General features: G+C 29.2%; 8 protein-coding genes across 8 annotated transcripts; 5 read left to right on the top strand and 3 right to left on the bottom strand. All coding sequences in view use genetic code 12, as the record gives it.

Annotated features, from left to right (window-relative positions):
- Positions 1-2,650: 2,650 nt before the first annotated feature.
- On the top strand, positions 2,651-5,401 carry MSN4 (stress-responsive transcriptional activator; the record flags this gene model as incomplete). Its single annotated transcript, XM_051757404.1, has 1 exon — positions 2,651-5,401. The coding sequence occupies one exon, from the start codon at positions 2,651-2,653 to the stop codon at positions 5,399-5,401; it is 2,751 nt and encodes a 916-aa protein (XP_051614954.1).
- A 2,405-nt stretch (positions 5,402-7,806) lies between these two features.
- Positions 7,807-9,465, top strand: KGF55_002692 (MFS transporter; the record flags this gene model as incomplete). Its single annotated transcript, XM_051757403.1, has 1 exon — positions 7,807-9,465. One exon carries the CDS (start codon positions 7,807-7,809, stop codon positions 9,463-9,465), a length of 1,659 nt encoding a protein of 552 aa, XP_051614953.1.
- Positions 9,466-10,524: 1,059 nt separating this feature from the next.
- ZWF1 (glucose-6-phosphate dehydrogenase) lies at positions 10,525-12,018 on the top strand (the record flags this gene model as incomplete). Its single annotated transcript, XM_051757402.1, has 1 exon — positions 10,525-12,018. One exon carries the CDS (start codon positions 10,525-10,527, stop codon positions 12,016-12,018), a length of 1,494 nt encoding a protein of 497 aa, XP_051614952.1.
- A 1,624-nt stretch (positions 12,019-13,642) lies between these two features.
- On the top strand, positions 13,643-15,184 carry KGF55_002690 (putative protein kinase; the record flags this gene model as incomplete). Its single annotated transcript, XM_051757401.1, has 1 exon — positions 13,643-15,184. One exon carries the CDS (start codon positions 13,643-13,645, stop codon positions 15,182-15,184), a length of 1,542 nt encoding a protein of 513 aa, XP_051614951.1.
- Positions 15,185-15,259: 75 nt separating this feature from the next.
- Positions 15,260-17,017, bottom strand: KGF55_002689 (uncharacterized protein; the record flags this gene model as incomplete). Its single annotated transcript, XM_051757400.1, has 1 exon — positions 15,260-17,017. One exon carries the CDS (start codon positions 17,015-17,017, stop codon positions 15,260-15,262), a length of 1,758 nt encoding a protein of 585 aa, XP_051614950.1.
- A 415-nt stretch (positions 17,018-17,432) lies between these two features.
- On the top strand, positions 17,433-18,164 carry KGF55_002688 (ubiquitin-specific protease; the record flags this gene model as incomplete). Its single annotated transcript, XM_051757399.1, has 1 exon — positions 17,433-18,164. One exon carries the CDS (start codon positions 17,433-17,435, stop codon positions 18,162-18,164), a length of 732 nt encoding a protein of 243 aa, XP_051614949.1.
- A 76-nt stretch (positions 18,165-18,240) lies between these two features.
- KGF55_002687 (uncharacterized protein) lies at positions 18,241-20,496 on the bottom strand (the record flags this gene model as incomplete). The annotated part of the gene is made up of 1 exon (XM_051757398.1): positions 18,241-20,496. One exon carries the CDS (start codon positions 20,494-20,496, stop codon positions 18,241-18,243), a length of 2,256 nt encoding a protein of 751 aa, XP_051614948.1.
- Positions 20,497-20,918: 422 nt separating this feature from the next.
- KGF55_002686 (uncharacterized protein) lies at positions 20,919-22,610 on the bottom strand (the record flags this gene model as incomplete). Its single annotated transcript, XM_051757396.1, has 1 exon — positions 20,919-22,610. One exon carries the CDS (start codon positions 22,608-22,610, stop codon positions 20,919-20,921), a length of 1,692 nt encoding a protein of 563 aa, XP_051614947.1.
- Positions 22,611-22,660: the final 50 nt, after the last annotated feature.

Below are 22,660 nucleotides of genomic sequence, written 5' to 3'. Positions count from 1 at the left end.
ACGTTAAAACAGTTGGCTTTTTAAATGCATAATTGAGTTAGATCATGAATTAATGCAATTATATAGAAAGACTCGGTCAAAATCTAGATCAACAAGTTTCTAAGGTGAGAAGTTACAATAACTATATAGCTCGATGAGTGATCTGTAATTAAATTAAGAAACAAATTATAAATTTTGAAATAACCAATTAATACGATATTTGTTTCAGAAAGGTTACGTAATGATGATTAATAATTTATGAAATATCATCAAGATTCAAATGATAGTCTGTTCTTGTCTCAACTACCAATAACTTTGAAGAATCACCTATTTATTAAATATAGATAAATATATATATGTATTTGTTTAGTTTTATTCATAATTAATCCCAAGGCTTAATGATTTTTTAAAAAGCAAAGTCTTTCCCTGCTCCATTGTGCAAAACGAGCCTTGATGAAGTAAGAATTTTGTGATAAGTAAGGTTAAAATGGAGATGAATAAGAGTTAATTAATACTTTTTTGAATTACCCTTACCACCATCTGTTTAGTAAACTAATTCCCTCTCGCAGTTAAATTATCTCACCAAACGTGAACAAATTTTGAAGAATTTCACGTAAATAAAAGTTTGAACCTAACATGAATATAAGGGATAGCTAAAAAGTTCGTAGAATTTTCAAAATTAATCCTGTAAGGAATATATACTCGAGTCGAAGAATGGTCTATTATTTAAAATAATTCATTAATTTAAAGGGATTTATACGAAATATAAGTAATATACTCAAATTAAACAAATAATGAAGGAAAAGAAGATGATGATGGAGCCGATAATTTGAATAAATATATATACTTACAAACTGATTCGGTTATTATTACTAAGAGAGTCTGAACTCAGCTAATAACAATTATATACATAGTAATTAGCTCGTTAGTCAAAATTCGGAGATTATAAAAACTTGAAACAAGACAGACATTGGATAAAGAATAATAAAATTTAAATTTCCCCTAATTGAGCTCTAGACTCTATTTCAAATACAGTTTTATAAAATAGGCTTTAAAATAAATTTTAACTTAAGTGCTTACAGATATATTACTGAGAAAACTTAAATTAACCAATGAATAAAATAAATCTTATTATTTTTCAAATTAAACTTTAGAAATATTATTTCCGTAGAAAGAACAACCTATTCTGATTTAATCCTTCCGTTCGGATTAGTGGTATTCAAGTATTCCGACTTCTGAGTGTTTGGACATTCAACGCAGTTAATACTGGTTGTTTAACACCAAAGACATCAAGTATGATATAATTCATATTCTGATGATTGAAAATAATCGTTTATTTCAATCAAACTAATTTTAAACTTTTATTGTTTTAAATCTAGTTTTGATCGTATTTTAATTTCAAGTTTTGTGTAATATTTTATACTTAAAATTATTTTTGTTCTATAACTTTCTTTTATCGTTTTCTAATTTGTTACAAAGTACACTACTTACTTAGTTTTGTATTTTTTTGATCTGTAATACACTACTCACCATACATTTTATTAATATAATTAAAATTTGAAACAATTACACTTCCTTTTGTTCTTTCTACTTAGCCCAGCTTAAAAATATCATTTTGAACTGAAGATATATCAATTGAATTCACAATCTAATCAATGAATTGTTCATTCTTATGTTGTATATCTCGTATGAAAGATTACCGTAACATACTACTCATGAATTGATTGATTAGACTATAGATTATGAAACAAACTAATTATTATTATTAATGTAAAGTATATTAAATATTAAAACACTTAACATTAAAAACAATAAGAAATCATGTATTAAAATGTCTCACTAATTAAATTAATTCTTTTATTACTCACGTTGTTCAAATCTTGTTTTTTTATCTTATCTATTAGTCTATCTACTATAATAGTATAGTAACTTAGTATTGACTATACAAACCTCTAGTATTAAGATTAATCATAAAGATCAATTATCCTTTCTAGCTTACCGTTGATATCAACTTCTACTCACTGCCACCCCTACTACTCCTACTACTACTCGAACTATCTCTTGTTAACTATAGGTAATGCATGTATCTCTATAATTAATATTCTTAAATAGTAGTGGTTATTATACTATTTTAATATTTTTGTATGAACACCACAGAAAACATACGTTTAACTAGTATAATACAGTACTAATAATATAGTATATACCTGTATAATACTTTTTTACTCCAAATTTCAATTTAAATAATATTTAAAATTAAAATAACAATAATAATCTTATTATTAATTTTATCAATTTATTTATTTATCATCATTCTTTTCATTCAATAACTTCAATCACATCCACTTCCAAAATATACTCAATATTCAATCTAATCAATTAGCCACATCAATTGTCAATCAACTTACAACAATCAAACCAACTATTATATAACAATCTTTTATTATTTTTCAACTTAAAAACTCCACAATTAAATTTTCAATCGTCTAATAAAAATATATATTTCAAATTTAAAAATCAATCAATTCAAAGAATAGGATTTAGTCCTAATTTACAATCAATCTTCAACAGTTATTCAAAGACTTAGTTTAAGTTTTTATATCAATTCACAATTAAAAAATAGCAAAAACAAACTTCAATCTAACAATCAATTTCAACCATAGAATTCAAAATGTCACTGGATTATTATCAATCAATGTTTGAAACAAATACTGGAAGTAATCATAATAGTACAAGTAATAATTCAATTTATAATACAGTATTTGGAAATTCAAATAATATTAATACAAATCATTTGAATAATTCAAATAATTCGAATAATATACCTAATAATGATTATGAAGATTTATTAAGAATTGATTCTTTAAATTCAACTAATAATTATAATTTGTTTGATAATAATATGAAAAATAAATTAAATTATGATATAAATAGTTATGAATTGCCATCAATTACAACAAATGATCAAAATTCATCACCAACAACTTCACATAAATCAACAAATTCAATAACAAATTCATCTTCTTCTTCTTCTACAACTTCATCAGCAAGATCATTACCTTCAACTTCTTCAACTACTAATACAACAAATCAAATTATTGATTCTTTACAATTTAATGATGAACAATTCTTTAAAAATAATTATTTTCAAAATACTTCTATAAATAATGATTTAGAATTAATGAAACAAGAATTTGAAAATCATGAAAAAGAATTTATAAAACAAGGTGAAAATTTAAATACAATTAAACATCAAGAATTTTTAAATGATATAATGACTGAAAATAATAATGGTAATAAAATTAACGAACAACAACAACAACAACAACAACAACAAACTCATTATACTTCTAATGTACCTTCAACTCCAGTTTTTAATCAAAATAATTTTGCAAGACCTGTTCAAGGTACACATAAAAGACAAAATTCAAATACTGTACCAATTGATCAATTAACTTCATTAAGTTTAAGAACTCCAATAACAAATTTAAAACAATCTATGACTCCATTAAATTCAAATTTAAATTTAACAAATCAATTAAAAGAAATTTTACAACCAAGTTTTGATCAAATTGAAGAAGATGTTAAACAATTTGAAAATAATAATCAAATTGAAAATTTAAATTCACCAAATTCTTTAAATTTTCAAGCTCCACATTTACAAAGTCAAATACAGCAAGAAACACAACAGCAGTCACCTCCACAACCATATCAGAATCAAAATCAACATCATCATCAACAAGTTCAAAATTCAGCTTTATCTTTAGATCGATCAATAGTTAGTCTAGATCCAGAAACAATAGCTGAATCTGCAGCTGCAGCAGCTGAAGCTTGTTCAGGTTCAACAAGAAGTTCAATTGGTTCATGTGATGGAACAAATGGTAGTACTAATGGTGATCAAAATGATTTATTAAATGATGAAGGAACTATAAATCCTTTAGAAATTTTTAATAATAAATTAACAACATCATTAAGTTCACCTAGTTTAACAACTATTTTCGGTAATAAACAACAATTATTATCACGTCAAAATTATCAAAATCAATCTCAAGCACAAGCTCAAGCTCAAGCCCAAGCTCAAGCTCAAGCTCAATTACAACAAAGAAAAAAATCATTTCCACATCAATTAACTCAACAACAAATGCAACAATTGAATGCACTTTCTATTAAAAATCAACAATTAAATCAACAGCATCAACAATATCAATCACAGTCTCAAAATCAAAATCAATCATTAACTTCACCTTTACAATCTAAATTTATTCCACCAAATCATAATAGAAGTGTATCAACATCTCATATTGATTATAAATTATCAAATGATATTTCATCAAATTTAAATAATTGGTTTACAGGTTTACCAAATAATAATAATAACAATAGTAATGCAATAATTGATGAAAATATTGATTTAGATCCTTTAAGTTCAATAAGAGTTCCAATTAAACCACCTTCTAAAACAAGATCATATTCTTACACAAATGGTATGCATAGTAGTAGAGGTAATACAAGAAGAAATTCTATACAATTTGGTCAAACTAATGCTGGTGGTAATAATTTATCTTCACAAAATTATATTAATTTCTTAACAAATATTAATAATGATTCTACTTCTTCAATTGATCAATATCAACAATTACAACAACAACAACAATTACAAACATCTCCATCTCAACAACTGTTGCAACAACAACAAAATGAAATCTTGGTATCATCAAATTCGACTACTTCATTACAAAATTCACCAACAAATTTATCTAATTCTACATTTGATAAAATTAAAGAAGAAGATCTTTTAAATATTAATAATGCAAATTATTTAATTGATTCAAATAATGAAATTAATTCAACTCAACAAAAGAAAAAAAGAAGAAAAAGTTCAATTGCTCAATCTAAAATATCAATTCAACAACAACAATTATTACCAAGTGATGATAATCCAATTCAAAACTCACCATCGATTTCTCCAACATCTTCCAATATTACTGCTCCAACATCTAAATCAAAAACATCAACCAAGTCAAAACAAAAGAAAGATCCAAAATCAGTAACCATTACAAAAGAATCAACAATAACAAACCCAGAAGCATCTTCAGATTCATCACTTCTTACAACCTCCACCACCACCACAATTCATCAAAATAATCAAGGATCATTTCCATGTTCAGATTGTACAAAACAATTTAAAAGATCAGAACATTTAAAAAGACATATAAGAAGTGTACATTCAAATATAAGACCATTTTTATGTAAATTTTGTGATAAAAAATTTTCAAGAAGTGATAATTTAGCTCAACATTTAAAAACTCATAAAAAAATTGATGAAATGGGTAATAATTATATTATTTATGGAAATGTTGGAAATCATAAAAGAGATAATAAAAAAATTGGTAGTAGTAAGAAAAAAGGAGTAAGTGGTTAGGTTTTAATGAATTTGGAAGGAGTTTGGTAAGAGTTTTGATGATTTGGAGTTTGAAAATGAAATTAGTTGGGAAATTGGTTGGTTAACAAATTTCATGATTTTAAAGTTTGATTTTTAAACTTTTTTTTATTGATATTAGGTATTAATTCAATTCGTATTTTTTTTTATTTTTAGTTTTATTTACTGGTTAAATAATGATTTTATAGTTAATTAACATATATTTGTTTACATTTTCTTTATTTAAGTTTCAATTATTTTAATCAGTGTCTTGATTAGTACTGTTTTTAATTGCTATAACGCTATAGTATTGTCATTCTTATATTGATACGTTTTGAGTCATACATTCTAAACTTTATAAATCTACATGTCCAGAGATTATTCATAATTTGAGAAACTGAATTAAATTAAGAAGATAAGTTTTCAAATTTGTAATTTCATATAAAATGTTTCGATTTTACGATTGTATCATACAAAATTAGAAAAATAAAATTGCATTTGGTAGCAAAATCTGAAACATGATTATGGGTTGTAATTTCATGAAGCGCAAATGAAAATTATAGTTAGTTCAATAAAATTCGGTATATATTCCGCAATTTGTTAATCCCAATGACTACATATATGATCTATGTATTGGAAAAGTTAATTAATTCTACCTATCTATTCTCTCATGCTCTGATCATCATTTATTTCCAACTCTATTCATATTAATTTTTCATTGAACAGCATATGGTCCAACCGTCTTAACTTTGAACCTAAAAGACACCGTAATATCTAGGACCGTGCTATTAATCTGCTAACTAATCATCTACTAGGAAATCACTATAATGAGTTCAAAAACGTAGGGAAAGCACAGCCATTCACTCTAACCCAATTAATTGTACACTTATAATTGGATTAGAGCATACCTAACACGCAATATTGCAAATTCTAGGGAGCTAGTGGTTTAACATTTCTTGAAAGATGCAAAATAGCCCTGTTTTATCACTATAACAATTTACTCACTAAACGGATTGAACTTGAGTTTAATTACTTTTGCAAGATCCGATCTGAAAATGACCACTACGCCACGTCAAAATTCAGATTTGGCGTGGCGTACTTGTTTTTGATTGGTAGCAACTGCCCAAACTTTTCATTTGATCTTCTGTTCGAATCTTAGCATTTGGTGACTCAATGTCTCATTTTGAAGCTTTCTGAGAAGGCTAGGATCAATTAAACTTTATTATCTACAATTTGAGGTTGAAAGAAATTAGCGATTACCAATTTGGGCCAATTAACGATGTTTCTATGTCAGTTATTCAACTTCTGATTTTTAAACCCTACGTTAAGTTCTAATTGGTCCCAAAAAAAACACACACTAGCTTTGTAGCTACATGTTGAGCAATGGAAGTATAAGAATTTTGTAGTTGTTTGACCACATCAAATGGGTATAATGCCGGAGTAGTTAGTAAAAGAGCTGTTATTATTTTTCATGATCAATCTAGCTCACCTATTTGTTAATAACCAATACTTTCTAACTTTTACCGAAGAAGGTAGCTATATAGTATCTCTGGAGATGCTGCGGTGGAACCTTAATTTGACCTTGCAAAGAAAGACTCACGTACCTTAAATAGCATTTACTGCCATTATTTTTTCAATTTCTTAGGTATCAGCCGTGAACGATTTTTTAATAGGGCTTATAGGGCTGGGCATTTTCATTGATGTTGTCTGATTTGGTCCTTGTGACTTTTACATTTTTGGTTATCTGTAGTTAACTCTTTAAAACTTTCAAACATTAATTTTCTTTATGTCTTGATTTCACTAAGTGAACAACTCATGCAAATTTTTGATTTAGCTTTTAAAGAAACACCCGAACAATTCTCAAACTGATCATTATAAACAACCTTAGTATATAAATGACACTAAGCGATAGCATAATTAGTTATGTTTTATGACACAGGTTGTTTTCCTACACTTACTCAAATAGTTTCATAAACAAGTCATAAGTTAATTAAAGTAATCGATTCATTCATCCACATGTAAACAGTTCCACAAATAATAAAATACAAGGTTAGCTTACATTACTAAGTCCATAATTTCAAAAGCCTCTTCATCGTGAAGAGTATCAAAATTCGGGTTTATTATAGTTATCGATCCGTTCGTGCCATCTAAAAATTTAACCTTTCATACAGAAAAAACCGTTAGAATGTGGTTTTAAAATTGCGAAACAAACTTTAAAATTTAAATTATTAATAATTTAATAGCAAATTAGTAAGGAATAGAATTTAAAAAGAAGGTCAAATAATTGAATAATGGAATTCGAAGCCATGACGTTTTGGTCTAAAAATTTTATATACATTTGACTATATTTATCAAATATGTTTTCAATAAATTTTATCAGATAATTTCAATCTTTCTTCTTGAGAGAGATGCCTCATAGATTTTTAAGAGATAGTTTTGCAGGGAGGATAGTTTATCATTTATCAGGACACAAATATTTCAAACATCCAGAAGAAGAGGATGATTATGTGATACCTGAAAAATATTATAAGGACTACCAATCAGAAAAAAACAAAGGTGATGATTTGAATGCAAATGATTCTGATGAAACAATTGAAAACCATACAAGTAATAACAAGGAAAAAGATTATGAAGAAGAAGATAAGCATTTAATAATTGTTGACTGGGAGGGACCAAATGATCCTGATAATCCAAAGAATTGGCCAACATTTGAAAGATGTTTTTTTATATTAGAAGTTGCATTTTTAACTACATCAGTTTATATGGCATCAGCTATTTATACTCCAGGTATATTAGAAATTAGAAAAGAATTTCATGTTGGTCAACCAGTAGCAAATTTAGGAGTTTTTGCATTTGTATTTGCTTATGGTTTAGGACCAATAGTTTGGTCACCAATGTCTGAAAATGCAATATTTGGTAGATCATCAATTTATATTGTTACATTATTTATATTTGTTATTTTACAAATTCCAACTGCTTTAGTTGATAATATTGCAGGATTTGTTATATTACGTTTCTTAGCTGGATTTTTTGCAAGTCCATGTTTAGCAACTGGTGCTGCAAGTGTTGGAGATGTTACTAAAGATTTATATTTACCAGCTGCATTAGCAACTTGGAGTATTGGAGCAGTTGCCGGACCTTCAATGGGTCCATTTTTTGGAGCTATATTATCTGTTAAAGGAGGTTGGAGATGGTGTTTTTGGTTCATGTTAATAGTATCTGGTGCTACAATGGTTGTATTATTTTTCTTTTTACCAGAAACTTATGGACCTACATTATTAGCTAGAAAAGCTAAAAGATTACGAGCAAGGACGGGAAATGATAGAATTACAAGTGCAGGGATTTTAGAAAACGAAAGAAGAACTAAAAGAGAAATTATGATTGAAACATTTTGGAGACCAATTGAAGTCACAATTTTAGAGCCTGTTGTATTTTTAATTGATATGTACATTGCAATGGTGTATAGTGTGTTGTATTTGTTTTTTGAAGTGTTTCCAATATATTTTGTTGAAACTAAAGGTTTTACTATTATTGAATTAGGAGTTTCATATTTATCATTATTAGTTGGTGTTTTAATTGCTTGTTCAATTTATATTCCTGTGATTCATCATAAGTTTACAGTACCACTTAAAAAAGGTGAAAAATTATATCCAGAAGTATTTATACCTATAGCAATAGTTGGAGGTACATTTTTTGCGGGAGGATTATTCATATTTGGATGGTCAGCTACTACATATACACATTGGGTTGGTCCATTATTTGGAGTAATGTGTACTTCTGCGGGAACTTTTTTAATGTTTCAAACTTTGTTCAATTATTTAGGTGCTTCATTTAAAAGTGAATATGCTGCATCTGTATATGCTTCGAACGATTTAGTGAGGTCAACAATTGCTGCAGCATTTCCCATTTTTGGTGCGCTGATTTTCAACAACACAAGAATTCATAAGTTCCCAGTGGCATGGGGGTCGAGTATATTGGGCTTCATTGCAACTGCTATGATTGCTATACCAATTTTATTTTATTTGAATGGACCAAAACTTAGAGCTAGATCTAAATACGCTAGGTAGAGTTACTCAATTAGTGAGGATAGAATATACTATATATAAATATACATAAATTATTTTCAAAGATTTTCAATTTCTCATATATAATAGGATTTTTATACAACCAAAAATGGTTGCAAATACTCGGTTTCAAGTTAAGGGTCGTGCGAAGATTAACAGAAACTCGATTTCCGATATGGGAGAATCAAATTGTTATAGAGTATACCAAGAACTATAGAGAGGATCAGACAGTTTCTTTTAATTTGAATTTGCAACCGACAAACCTGTAGCTTATTTACTTCTCGTGCTGATTTAATCATGTTCTTGCTAGTAACTTAGGATGATCGGTTTTATGGATAAAAGATTCTGTCGGCTCACCGGTCTGAATTTTTTCAATAAGGTTTCGTAATTACGTACAAAATCACGGGATAAAGATATTACTCAAAACCAAATGAATCATAAATCTAAGTTTGCCATTTACCCTTAATTTCCATGAAAGTGGTAAGAATTATGATGAATGTGTCAATAGATACATTACGTTAATTCAAGAGGTATATGTAGCGTTAAAAAATCTGGATTATTTAAATTCTCTAATTTTTTATAACTTTTAATATTTCCATCACTTTTTATTCTTGTTTCATTGTGTTTACGGTTCAATTACTCATTTTGATTAAGATCCACTAGTCAATTTGATAAAAGATACTAATCAATTGCATAATAGTTAGATCCGAAACAAATATTGATAGATAGTTTCTACTAAGTTAAGGATAAAATACAATATTTCCAACTAATTTATTACTAATATAAGTTTTTAGTGGGCTTTTTCAATTTCTATTTTTCTGTGAAGAAAAAAGCAATATTATAGAAATTTATTTTTAATACTACTACAAACTCAACAAATTAATCTATAAATTTTTGAAATTTATCAATTATATATCAATTGAGTTTGATTAATATAAGTTTCATCAATAAATTAATCATATTAATTGATCAATTGATTCCGTATTAAATTCCAAAGTACAATTGAATTCACTTTTTCATTGAATATCCGAACATCGTTTATATAATAATTGCGATTCCGGAATGACTTCGTTTGGAAAATATTTTACTTTCATCATTGCAGGAGCTAGTGGTGATTTAGCAGCCAAAAAGACTTTCCCAGCATTATACGGATTATATAGAGAAAAGCAATTGAGTCCTGATTGTCAAATTATTGGATATGCAAGATCAGATTTAAGTCAAGAGAAATTTCATGAAAAAATATCACAACATTTTAAAGGTGGTGATGAGCAAACCAAAAAAGATTTTTTAAAATTAACATCATATGTTAGAGGAGCTTATGATACAGATGAAGGATATAAAAAATTAGAAAAAAGATGTGTTGATTATGAAAAAGAACATGATGTTAAAAAACCGGAAAGAATTTTTTATTTAGCTTTACCACCTTCAACTTTTACAGAACTTTGTGAACACATTAAAAAAGATGTTTACCCTAAAGATGGAATCATTAGAGTTGTTATTGAAAAACCTTTTGGTCGTGATTTAGAAACAGCAAGACAATTACAAGAATCAATTGCTCCATTATTTAGTGAAGATGAAATATATAGAATTGATCATTATTTAGGAAAAGAAATGGTTAAAAATTTATTAGTTATAAGATTTGGTAATGAATTATTTAGTGGAGTATGGAATAAAAATCATATTTCTTCAATTCAAGTTAGTTTTAAAGAACCATTCGGAACTGAAGGAAGAGGTGGATATTTTGATAATATTGGTATAATTAGAGATGTTATGCAAAATCATTTGTTACAAGTATTAACTTTATTAACAATGGAAAGACCAAATTCATTTGATGCAGAAGCTGTAAGAGATGAAAAAGTAAAAGTATTGAAAGCTTTTGATAAAATAAATGTAGATGATGTTATAGTTGGACAATATGATAAATCTGAAGATGGTTCAAAACCAAGTTATTTAGATGATAAAACAGTTGCAAAAGATTCAAAATGTATAACTTATTGTGCTTTCACTGTAAACATTCATAATGAAAGATGGGATGGAGTACCAATGGTTTTAAGAGCTGGTAAAGCTTTAGATGAAGGTAAAGTTGAAATTAGAATTCAATTTAAACCAGTAGCAAAAGGAATGTTTAAAGATATTCAAAGAAATGAATTAGTTATAAGAATTCAACCAGATGAAGCAATTTATTTAAAAATTAATTCCAAAATCCCAGGAGTATCAACTGAAACTTCATTAACTGATTTAGATTTAACTTATAAAAAACGTTATTCTAAAGATTTTTGGATCCCAGAAGCTTATGAATCTTTAATTAGAGATGTCTTACATGGTAATCATTCTAATTTTGTTAGAGATGATGAATTAGATGTTTCATGGAAATTATTCACCCCATTATTGGAAGCTTTAGAAAATACTCCAAATTTAAATTTAGAAAAATATCCATATGGTTCAAAAGGTCCAAAAGAATTAAGAAAATATTTATCAAAACATGGTTATGTATTTGCTGAACCTGGTACTTATCAATGGCCATTAACTGAACCTGATGTTAAAGGAAAAATTTAATTAGAGGTAATGAGTTTTTAGTATTCTGCAAATGGAAATGAATTTTTATAGAAGTAATGTCTAAATCAAATGTAGTTTAAGTTTAGCTTATATCCATTAATATTTTGCTCTTCTACATAATCTAGCTTTACAGAAATCATCCAAAAATGGCCAGAATTGAAAATAATCAAACAAACTTCAATGAGGGTAATGGTAATAAAACTTTTAATCAGACATCCAAAGGAAGGTCATTTCGACGGTCACTGACATACATAGATTAGGTTCGTATTGTATGCTACCGAGGAAACTGCGAATGTATTGGTATGTTTTCATCATTTAAAAAATTTTTATTCCATTGATCCTTTCAAAAAGATTTATATTTTCAAAATGAACCTTTTTCTTTGTTTGTAAAACTCAAATCACAAGACGGATCAAAAATGTTCCTGCCTTGCGACTTTAATTGAAATTTGAAATCCATAAAATGAGCATTAGTATTGGAATTTTTTTGTTTATCAGAAATGTAGATACTGGCAAGTATAAGCTGAATGATCCGTTGATTCGCAAGAAATCAACTAAAAATCAAACAACAAGTTATTGACGTTGTCTGTAAAATCATAGTCGAGAATCAGACCAGGAAAGAAGTGAACTAAGTTTCATCATTTAAACAAAATCATCCAAATACAAAAACACCAATTTATGAAACATCATCATTACTTAATGAATTAGACTGAATTATTGATAACTAATTTGAATTTAGTATATGGATCAATCAATCCATAAATCCAAATCATTTTCAACTTTAACAATTGATTGATGATATGCAAGATCTATAAAGTGAGTTCTCTTGTTGTCGCATGATGGTTGAAAAGAATTATTAAGAAGTAAAGAATTTTTTCACATCTTCTCAATGTTTTATACTAATTTTTTTTTGTATCACAAAATTTGAAGAAGATACATTTCTTTACCCGGACAAAACTTGCAACCTAGTGTTATAGTAGAACTATGAACTAAGTTGTTGAATCAAATGAAGTTCTTAAAAGCAAAAAGGATCGAAAGATTAGAGAACGAATTGGAAAGATAATCATCTAGATCTGGAGGTGGATTATAAATTGAATCTCACCACCCACCTCGTGGGATCTGCAAATCTCTTGATCTTTCTCAAATTTCAAAGATTTAGTATTTACGATCATAACCCACACCTTTTAGACTAATCTGTGAAAAATAGATGTTTTAATCTTATTCATTCTACAAAATATATCAGACTATATTAGCCAAATAATAAATTTGGATGAATTTGGACCGTGTCATTTAAAAACGTGGTAGCGAGTGTTGCAAATTAAAGTCCTCGTATTTAATTGAGTTGTTTAGCAACACTTTTTTTTTTTGTTTTTGTTTCGAGATAAAAACTATCTTACAACTCATAAGTCAAACGTGAAATACAACCATAATACTATTTAATTTTAAAGAACCTTGCTGTAACTACTTACTAACCTGATTTAATAAGATGTCATTCAATTTCGCAGTATAGGTAGTCAGGTTTTGTATAATATTTATTTATCAACTACAAATTTTTGCAGAAGATTTTTAATTACACTAACTTGACGTATTTCAAATCAAGAAAGATAGAATCATCTTCCAAGATAAAATGACTGACTTGTTTGACATGGATGGAGTTGGAATACCTATTGAAAATGGATTCAAAAATTTGAATTTTAGAGATAGAGAATTAGAGCCTGTTTCAAATCTAAATTATAAATTATTAGACTCACCGGATCTTGACAACTTCCCAAAACAAAAAGACGAGAGTGACACGGATAACCATGATATTAATGATTATTTCCCATCGCAGAGCAAACCAATACATATCGATAGTCAAAGAAGTACTTTTCAAACGCAACTGCAATTTCTTGAACCAGGTAAAAGACCACGCAGAAAGTCTTCTATTGTATCTTCATACGAAATTACAATAGGGAAAGAAGATTACATTTCATCAAGTTTAATCGTGGATAATACACCAAGGTTGTCGGGTCTATCAGAAGAAAATTTGAGAACATTAGAAGTTTATAAACCTAAACTAACTGATTTTGAACCTATCAAAGTTTTGGGTAAAGGAAGCTACGGAAAAGTTTTACTTGTGAGAGACTTAAGAAATGGAAAATTGTATGCGCAAAAGCAACTTTTAAAAGCATCAATGATTGTTAATAGGGAAGAAGATGATGATGAAGAAGAGACATCTGACTCAATCGATCCAAATAATCCAAAATTTCACAACAAAAATTATCAAAGAACTTTAAATGAAAAACAAATTTTGGAAATTGTCAATCATCCAAATATTGTTAAACTATTTTATGCCTTTCAAGATAATAATAAATTGTACTTAATATTGGAATATTTACAAGGTGGTGAATTATTTCATCATTTATCAATGGAAAAGTTTATGAGTGAAAAAAATGCGGCCTACTACCTAGCTCAATGTAGTTTAGCATTACATTATTTACACACGAGAGTCAAAGTAATTTATAGGGACTTGAAACCTGAAAATTGTATGTTAAATTCAGATGGAAATTTAGTATTAACAGACTTTGGATTAAGTAAAGTCGCATCAGAAGAAGAGAAATTGAATTCAATGACTGGAACAATTCAGTATATGGCTCCGGAAGTCATATTAGGTGAAGAATATGATTATTTGGTTGACTGGTGGAGTTTGGGTTGTGTCGCGTTTGATTTATTAACTGGGTCACCACCATTTTCTGGTCTGAATCCTGATAAAGTTTTACAAAAAATCAAAAATTCTAAAAAGACATTAAAATTCCCATTTTATTTAAGTACTGATGCAAAAGATATATTGAGAAAATTATTACAAATTGATCCAGAGAAAAGATTCAATGTAGATGAAGATTGGGAAAAATTCAAAAAGCATAATTTTTTCAGGCATGTTGATTGGAAACATTTGGAAAATATTGAAACTGTTCAAGTACAAGATTCAGATAATTGTACACTACCACCAATATTACCGATTATCACAGACCCTATATTAGCTGAAAATTTTGATTCAGAGTTTACAGAAATGGATTTTACTCCTCATCAAAGTTCCAAATATTTAAATTCAACTCCTCGACAAGGTACATTTTATATGAAAGACTTTTCATATATAAATCCAAAATTCATAGATATCATACACAAATAAAGTCAACAGTGTCATTTGCTCTGTTTCGAGATTGAATTTGTATAGATAAAAATTTGTATTATTAATTAGACTTACCTATTTATTGAAAAATATACTTAATAGAATTAAATTGACTAGTAAAATTAAATTAATGAATAATTCACTTATCATGATTATTCGGTAATCCAATCCCTTTGAATAAGAATGAAGATAATTCAAGCAAAATAATTTTAAAACTAAAATAATTGTAGAATTAATGATTAAGAAAATGTAATGTTGATGTAAAATCAATAATCCAATAATTTCAAATTCAAAAAATTGCTTAGAAATATAATTAATTTGATCTATCAAAATCCAATACCAATTTGTTTTGATTAAAATTTGGCCATACTTTAAAAACCAATTATCCACTGGAATTGAACTCATCATTGAATTGAAAGTTAAATCGTAGTAATAAGACACGTAAGTTTGAAAATCGTATGAGATTTTTATTGATTTTGAATCACTTTGAGATGATTTGTGATAACCTGTATCGCTGAATGTCGGTACCTCGTTTAAACTGTAGTATGATAGTTTTGTTTTAAGCAAAGGAAATCTTTCATTTACTAACGCGTTATTCCCAGTATGTGATAGTCTCGGCTTAGTTGCATGGTCACCAACTGGTAACAATGGTGTGCATAACCACGACCACCAATTTATAAACTTGATTATGATTTGTAATTTAGAACTGTGTTCATTGGATTCGAATATACTCGATTCGGTGTTGTTGGGGTGAGTGTAATTAGCATTGTTCTTATTCTGAAGGCAAGCAATGTTACTATTCTTATTCAAATGATTACTTTCTTCATCAATATTTTCATAAACTTCTGCGATATCAGGTAAAAAATCATCAATGTTCTGACTGCTTGTAAATTTTGGTGACAGTTCGGTTTCAACTCGATTTGCCTCTTCCTCCTCAATTGCATTGAATGCCATTGCTATTGCTGTATTCAAATGGAAGCTATTCTTCGGTGAAACAGAATATAATTTGTCTAATACATTCGATCTATTCAATTTTGCGGTACAGGAGTCTTTTAAGATTTGAGAAGAAGGTTTAATGTGAATTATTCTTTCTTTACAATCTTCACTTACTTTGAACTCATTTGGTAAATGGTAATTTATACTAACACTTCCTTCAGCAAGGTGACTATTAACATCGATTTGATCTTGTTTGACGAAGTACGGCATTTGCAATTGGTCATAGGGCTTATTTTCCTCATCTTTCGAAAATAAATCTGATGACTCAACTGCTTGAATCTTTTTAAATTCATTCCATATCGTTTGTGCGTCATATGCTTCATCGACGTTCTGCTGATTTTTAGTAATTCTTTCAGCTTCCCATAATCTAAAATATTTCACAAATACTTTATATATCTCATAATAATGTGTAGGATTATAATAATAAATATCTAGCGACGGTAAAAGGTAACCAATCGTGATCAAGCATATATCAAGTTGGTTGCGTATTGCATACTTTGAGTCTTCCCTCTTTCTCATCCATAATGCTATGATAACAGAAACTAATTCCAAAATGGGGAAATAGAATGACTCAAAACTGGACTTTTCTATAGTTGCAAAAGCATTATTTTTATGGTGGAATAACTGATTCAAGAACTGAATTACATAATTTGTGGCAAATATTATAAATCCAGTCAATAAATTCCTGAAAACCCTGCAAAATTCGAGCAAATTGGTATAGTTTTCAGAATCATCATGTTTTTGCAGCCATTTTTCAATTAAATATGATCCATCAAGTATAACGAATAAAATAACAATCAAGACTAAACAAATTCCATAATATGATCTTGTGTTCATATAGCTGAACAGTTTGGAAGATGTTACCTTGATGCTTTATCTATCAATTAATTTTGAACTGCGCTGACTTCAAATTTGAAACAAATGATATTGTACAATGTTAAATTTGTATTAGTAATTATGATTATCTTGATGATGATTTGTTGATATTTTTTACAAGACTTTGTAGCTAAATATTTGACAAAATTAATACTGCATATACCATATTCTAAAAAAAGCGAGTGTCACAAATTATTTAAGAGTGGATCAAACTTAGGCTGCTACAAAAACTTAAGTAATTGATTTGATTTAAAGATTGGAACTTTCAACTAACTGAAAATACGAATTTTGGAAAGCAGATTTAAGTGAAGTGAAGGATTTATAACTTTTTCATTTATTTATAATAGTTTGCCCCTTGATACAACCAAAACATATTATGACCGATTCAAAGCAAATAATACCCTTAGAATCAAATCCTACGATCTTTACAGAATTAGCATATAACTTAGGTCTTTCAAAAATACTACAATTTCATGACGTATATTCACTAACAGATCCGGATTTATTGTCTTTTTTACCACAACCTATATTCGGAATAATACTACTATTTCCATTAACTGAGAATTATGAATCATATAGAGCTCAACAGGATTCATCAAAACCAACTTACGAAAACGAAAAGAGCAAGGACATTTTATGGTTAAAGCAAACGATTGGGAATGGATGTGGATTATATGCTTTACTACATATTTTAATCAATTTACTGAATGATTTGAACTTATCGAATCTGCAAATAAAGTCTTTAATATCTAGTTTGGAAAGTTCAGATTTATCAGTTGAAGAAGTAAGTTCAATAGTTGAAAAGTTAGAAGCTAGTTTAAAAACAGATGAAAATTTTGGCACGAAAGGTCAAACTGAAGCTCCGCCGGCAGATTCACAAATTAATTTACACTTCATTACTTTCATAAAAGGAAAAGATGATCATTTATATGAACTAGATGGAAGACGAAATGGCCCAATCGATTTGGGAAAAATTGATGATATAGGTAAAGACAATTTGATAAACGAACCAAAATTAGTTGACAAAATTCAGTTTTATATTGATAATGCAGATGGGGCGAACAAGCATAATTTTGCAATTATGGCATTGGGCCCCACTATGGATTAAAAGAATAATTCTAGTTACATAAGTAGACTAAATTTTGTCTGTTCACAATGTTGTTTCTTCGCATGAATCCTAACACTCAAAGTTGACCTTTAATATCTATTTTCGAAATCTTTTTATATAACTCGGTAACTCTGACTTTTGCAGCAGCTGCTAAAAATTCTTTCACGCAAAATCCAGCAAGTTTATATTTCTTCAAAAATGTGTCACATTCGGCCTCATCTTGAAAGTTCAAAAATGTTTGCACAAATTGGACATTGACTTGTCTGTAACTATTACAGATAAGGTAAAGACCCGAGATTCTGACTTTTTCAAATAAAAATTGTTTAATCATTGTCAAGGCAACCTCTAATTCATTGAACTTTTCAAATCTTTTCAAATTGTTAAAAAACATGCAACAATTATTCAATAACAAATAATCATTGCATTTAAACAAAGTTGTAATAAATTTGAAATAAATCAAATCTGAATTTTTCTTCAAAAAACCTTTGTAGTCTTTCAGGATTGTCATTCTCAATTTACATATTTCACTATTATTTCTCGTAATCATCATATATATGACCTTGTAACAAAGTAATTCAACTTCAGATCCTATAAATTCATTGAGTGATTTCAGTGATCTTTCCATGTGATAGAGATGTCTCAACTGAGTTTGACATTGATTAAATTCACCCAAATCTCCATTTTGAATTGAAATTTTGGCATTAGTTTCGTATACCTTTATGGTGAACTCGTTTTTCAAATGTTGAACAGTTAAATCCTGTCTTATTGACTTAAATTGATTTATTAAATAACCATATGCATCTTTGGGATCCATAGAGTTAGCCTTCTTCATCACAAAATCAAAACTTAATTTTAGTGTTTCCTGCAGTCTAACATTTCTTGGATCTGGCTCTGAAGTTAATCTCAAATAAGATTTTTCTAGGTTAGTACTGAGCCCAACAATTGCACCACTCTTATTAATACTTTCCGTATTGATAGGGTATGTGGGAGTTACGGTTGCCGTATTGTCGAATCTTACTGACCTTTGACGCTTTCTTTCATCCGAGATATAGTCATCAGTCAAATTATTGCTTTTGATCTTTGAGTAGGGCATCATCTGAGGTACTTGAGCAGCGTTAGTGTCAATATATATGTCGCCGCTACCGCTTATAGGTTGAATTCCACTTGGGATAGGAGGTAGCTTGGGTAAGTTTGAGGATTTTTGATCAGAAGATTGTTGGAAAGTATTGGTGATGGCGTGGCCACCAAGGTCTGAGGGTCCATTATCAACTTCAATAATTTCCACTTCATTAGAACCACTTTCGTTATTTGAGTGAAAATTTTCCGGAACATTTTCTGGCACTGTTGTTGAAACATTACTTCCATATTCTTGAGAGTTTAGAGTATTGATATGTTTTTTCTTCAATGGTTTTTTACATGCTAATATTAATGGACCACCGCCATCAAGTAGTGGCACTAATTGATTTGACCAGTCATTTTCCCATAAAAGATTCTCATCTTTTGCCTGTCTTATAAGGTCCACCACTTGCTGTTTTGCAATTTCATGCTTCCTTGGGTTGATCTTTTCCTCCATTTTTGCTAATTTTGTTTCAACAAACTTCAATACCTCCGGTGAAAGGTCTTCTTGCCAAATTTGGTTTAAATCATTATTTGGTCCATTTCCGGAACCGTCTTGACCAATTACATTAGTATTGGACTGATTGCTATTGCTAAGTATAGGCTCGATACAATCAACCGTTTTTGGATTCAGTTTGGTATTAGCTTGAGTGCTTGATTTACTCTTGTTTTGTTTTTTCAGCTGTAAATTGGATGCAGTTGTGTTATATTGAACTTTTCGTTTCTTGTTTTGTAATGGTCTGCTTTGCAGGTTCCCTAAAGTAGACAGTGACGGGTTTTGAGTAGGTGGAAAATCATCCTTGATTTCTCTTCTTGAAATATCACTATAACTCATAGGTTGCAATTGTTGAGCTTTAATTGGGTTTGGTGGTAAATAAGAGCTAGTACTCGGCTCCGATCTAGGCAAATTTTGTTTCCAACTTTGATCCCCCGATTGATCCCCATTATTACGTGCCCAATCGTTTCGTTCACTCCAAGGATTGCCCCCATTTTGATCTTCATTACTACCTCCCCAACTACTGGTTCCTTGATTCCAACTAAATGCCGAATTTGTATTCAGTTGAGTGCTGTAATCCATGTTTAGTTTTCTTTTGCGTTCTTGAGTAGGAGTTGCATAAACACCATCACCTTGTTCTGGTCTTGTCCTATTCTTGCCTCTATTTCTAGGTTTCTTTTTCTTCAAACTCGTCAGCTGTACTTCGTTGTAAGTTGACATTTATAAGTATGACGTGTGATTGTGAAATGATTAGAGATATAATTTTAATTTCACTGTTTCAAACTACCGTTTTTGATATTGATATTAACACAAGTGAAAATAATGACTATTGTAGATACTATTATGTTGTGAATATGAGAGAGATTGGTTTGTTTTGATGTGTAGATGATGAGATACTTATTTTAATTCGTTTTCTCTTTTTATACTACGTGTATTACACTATTATATTTTTCTCCTGAAATATTTTGTAAGTATTGGCCAAAAACTACACTTACACTCATTCATCTTTTTGATGCAATAGTAAATGTAATCAAATTGAAAAACGTCAATGATGAAATATGAAAGCGCAAAGGAAGAGCTCGATACGTAGAGAGACAAATAAATTATTCATAAAACTAGTTGAATGTGTGTCTCATTAATAATCAAGAACAATTAAGATATTTATCCTTATAAATCCAACTATTGCCAATACTCTTTACTCCAAATAATTCTGAACTTCTCAACCAAGCGGCGGCTTTGAACAAATCTTTCTTATGATTCTTTGTCTTAGTTGTCCATATTTCACCCAATTGTTCCATCGCATCTACGTTTCCTAACGATGCTGATTTTGATAAGCATATAATCCCATTCATTTCATCATCTTTTGACATTTGAATATTATTTGAAAGAAGATATTTACCTAGTTCATAATAACTCAATGCTAGCACATCTGATTTGCTTTTATTGTTTGAAATTATTCGATTTATCTGATTTTTATCAAATTTTTTGAATGTTAAATAAAGCGATTCGGGATTTGATCCATTACCATATGGATCCGTTTCAAAAGTGTTCCTCAAATCTTTTATGATTAAATCGACAATTTCTGTAGGAGTAATTTTATTTAATTTGACTATAAGATTCGATTTGAGTTGTTGTTCTGTTTCATGATTCCCTTTACCGTCCACAGTGCTCACCAAAATGCATTTGCATATCCATTTTACGGAAGAAGCATAATTTTGTTTCAAACCATATCCATATTTTAATGCAATCGCATAATGGTACATCGCTTTCGGATAATTGAATGGATCATTTGCCAAAATTTGTAGTTGATATGAAGATTCTCGATGATTTCCCTTGCTCCTCAATTCCAACGCAATAATAGATTTTTCCTTTGGTGTCAAGTCTGCAGACCTTGAGTTCGACTTGTGAAATGTCGATTGTGTCAATTGAGTTTGTATTTGAGGTTGGGAGATCTGCGAAGATTGCTCTTCATTTTTGATGTTATCATGCGAATTCCCTCTAGATAGCATGAATATCTCATCTCTAGACGTGAACATTCTAAGGGGTTGACTTGGTATAGATGCACTGTGGGACGGTTTAGTTCCAAAATCAATATCTGGATGATCTATAGAATTATTGCTGGGTATTGATGAATTAGATGTCATAGACGATCCAGAGACACTCCTTTGTTGAGTTTGAAACAAATGTGGCGGTGGTCTTGTTTGATTTGATGGATATAAACTCAATTTTGAAGTTGTTTTTGCCAAATCATCTGTATAATGGTTGAACATATCTTTGTTCAGAGACTTGATTGCACTAGATGATGATGAAGCTGGTAAATCCTCAACTGATTTATAATTCAATGACACTATTTCCGAAGAAATATCTTCTGATGTTGCATTGTTAGCAAAGAAGCTTGAATGTTTCGGGATAGTTTTTAGTTTTGCATATGAATTTGTGTCTCGTGTGTTTATATTTGGACTTGCTGTATTGTATCTTGAGGATGAAAATTTCAAATTGTTGCCAGTTACATCTCTTCCACTTGAATTCTGACTACGAGCATTGTGACGATCCTGATTTCTTAATTTAACAATTGAACTTAGATCATTGTGTCTATTTTGATTTAAATAATTGTTGTAATAGTTTACATCGTGGTATCTTGAGCTTTTAGGGTTAAGTTGACCATTACCCAGATCTAACAGTCGATCACGGTAGTTTGTTGATTTGTTTGAACGCACAGATGCTGTATCAAAATCTAACCTGTCTAGTAATCTTTCATTTGTTGCCACAGAATCAAATGAGTATATACTTTCCAAATCTGAATTCAAATTTTGATGGTTTTGTTGTTCATCCATTAACGTTACGCTTAAATGATGGTTCTAGTTTATGTATGAATCATGAGATA

This window comes from Candida pseudojiufengensis (genome assembly GCF_024610245.1).
Source record: "Candida pseudojiufengensis strain CBS 10847 chromosome Unknown scaffold5, whole genome shotgun sequence".
In the NCBI taxonomy this organism is placed as follows: domain Eukaryota; kingdom Fungi; phylum Ascomycota; class Pichiomycetes; order Serinales; family Debaryomycetaceae; genus Lodderomyces; species Lodderomyces pseudojiufengensis.
This window is presented reverse-complemented; position numbering and strand designations above follow the sequence as displayed.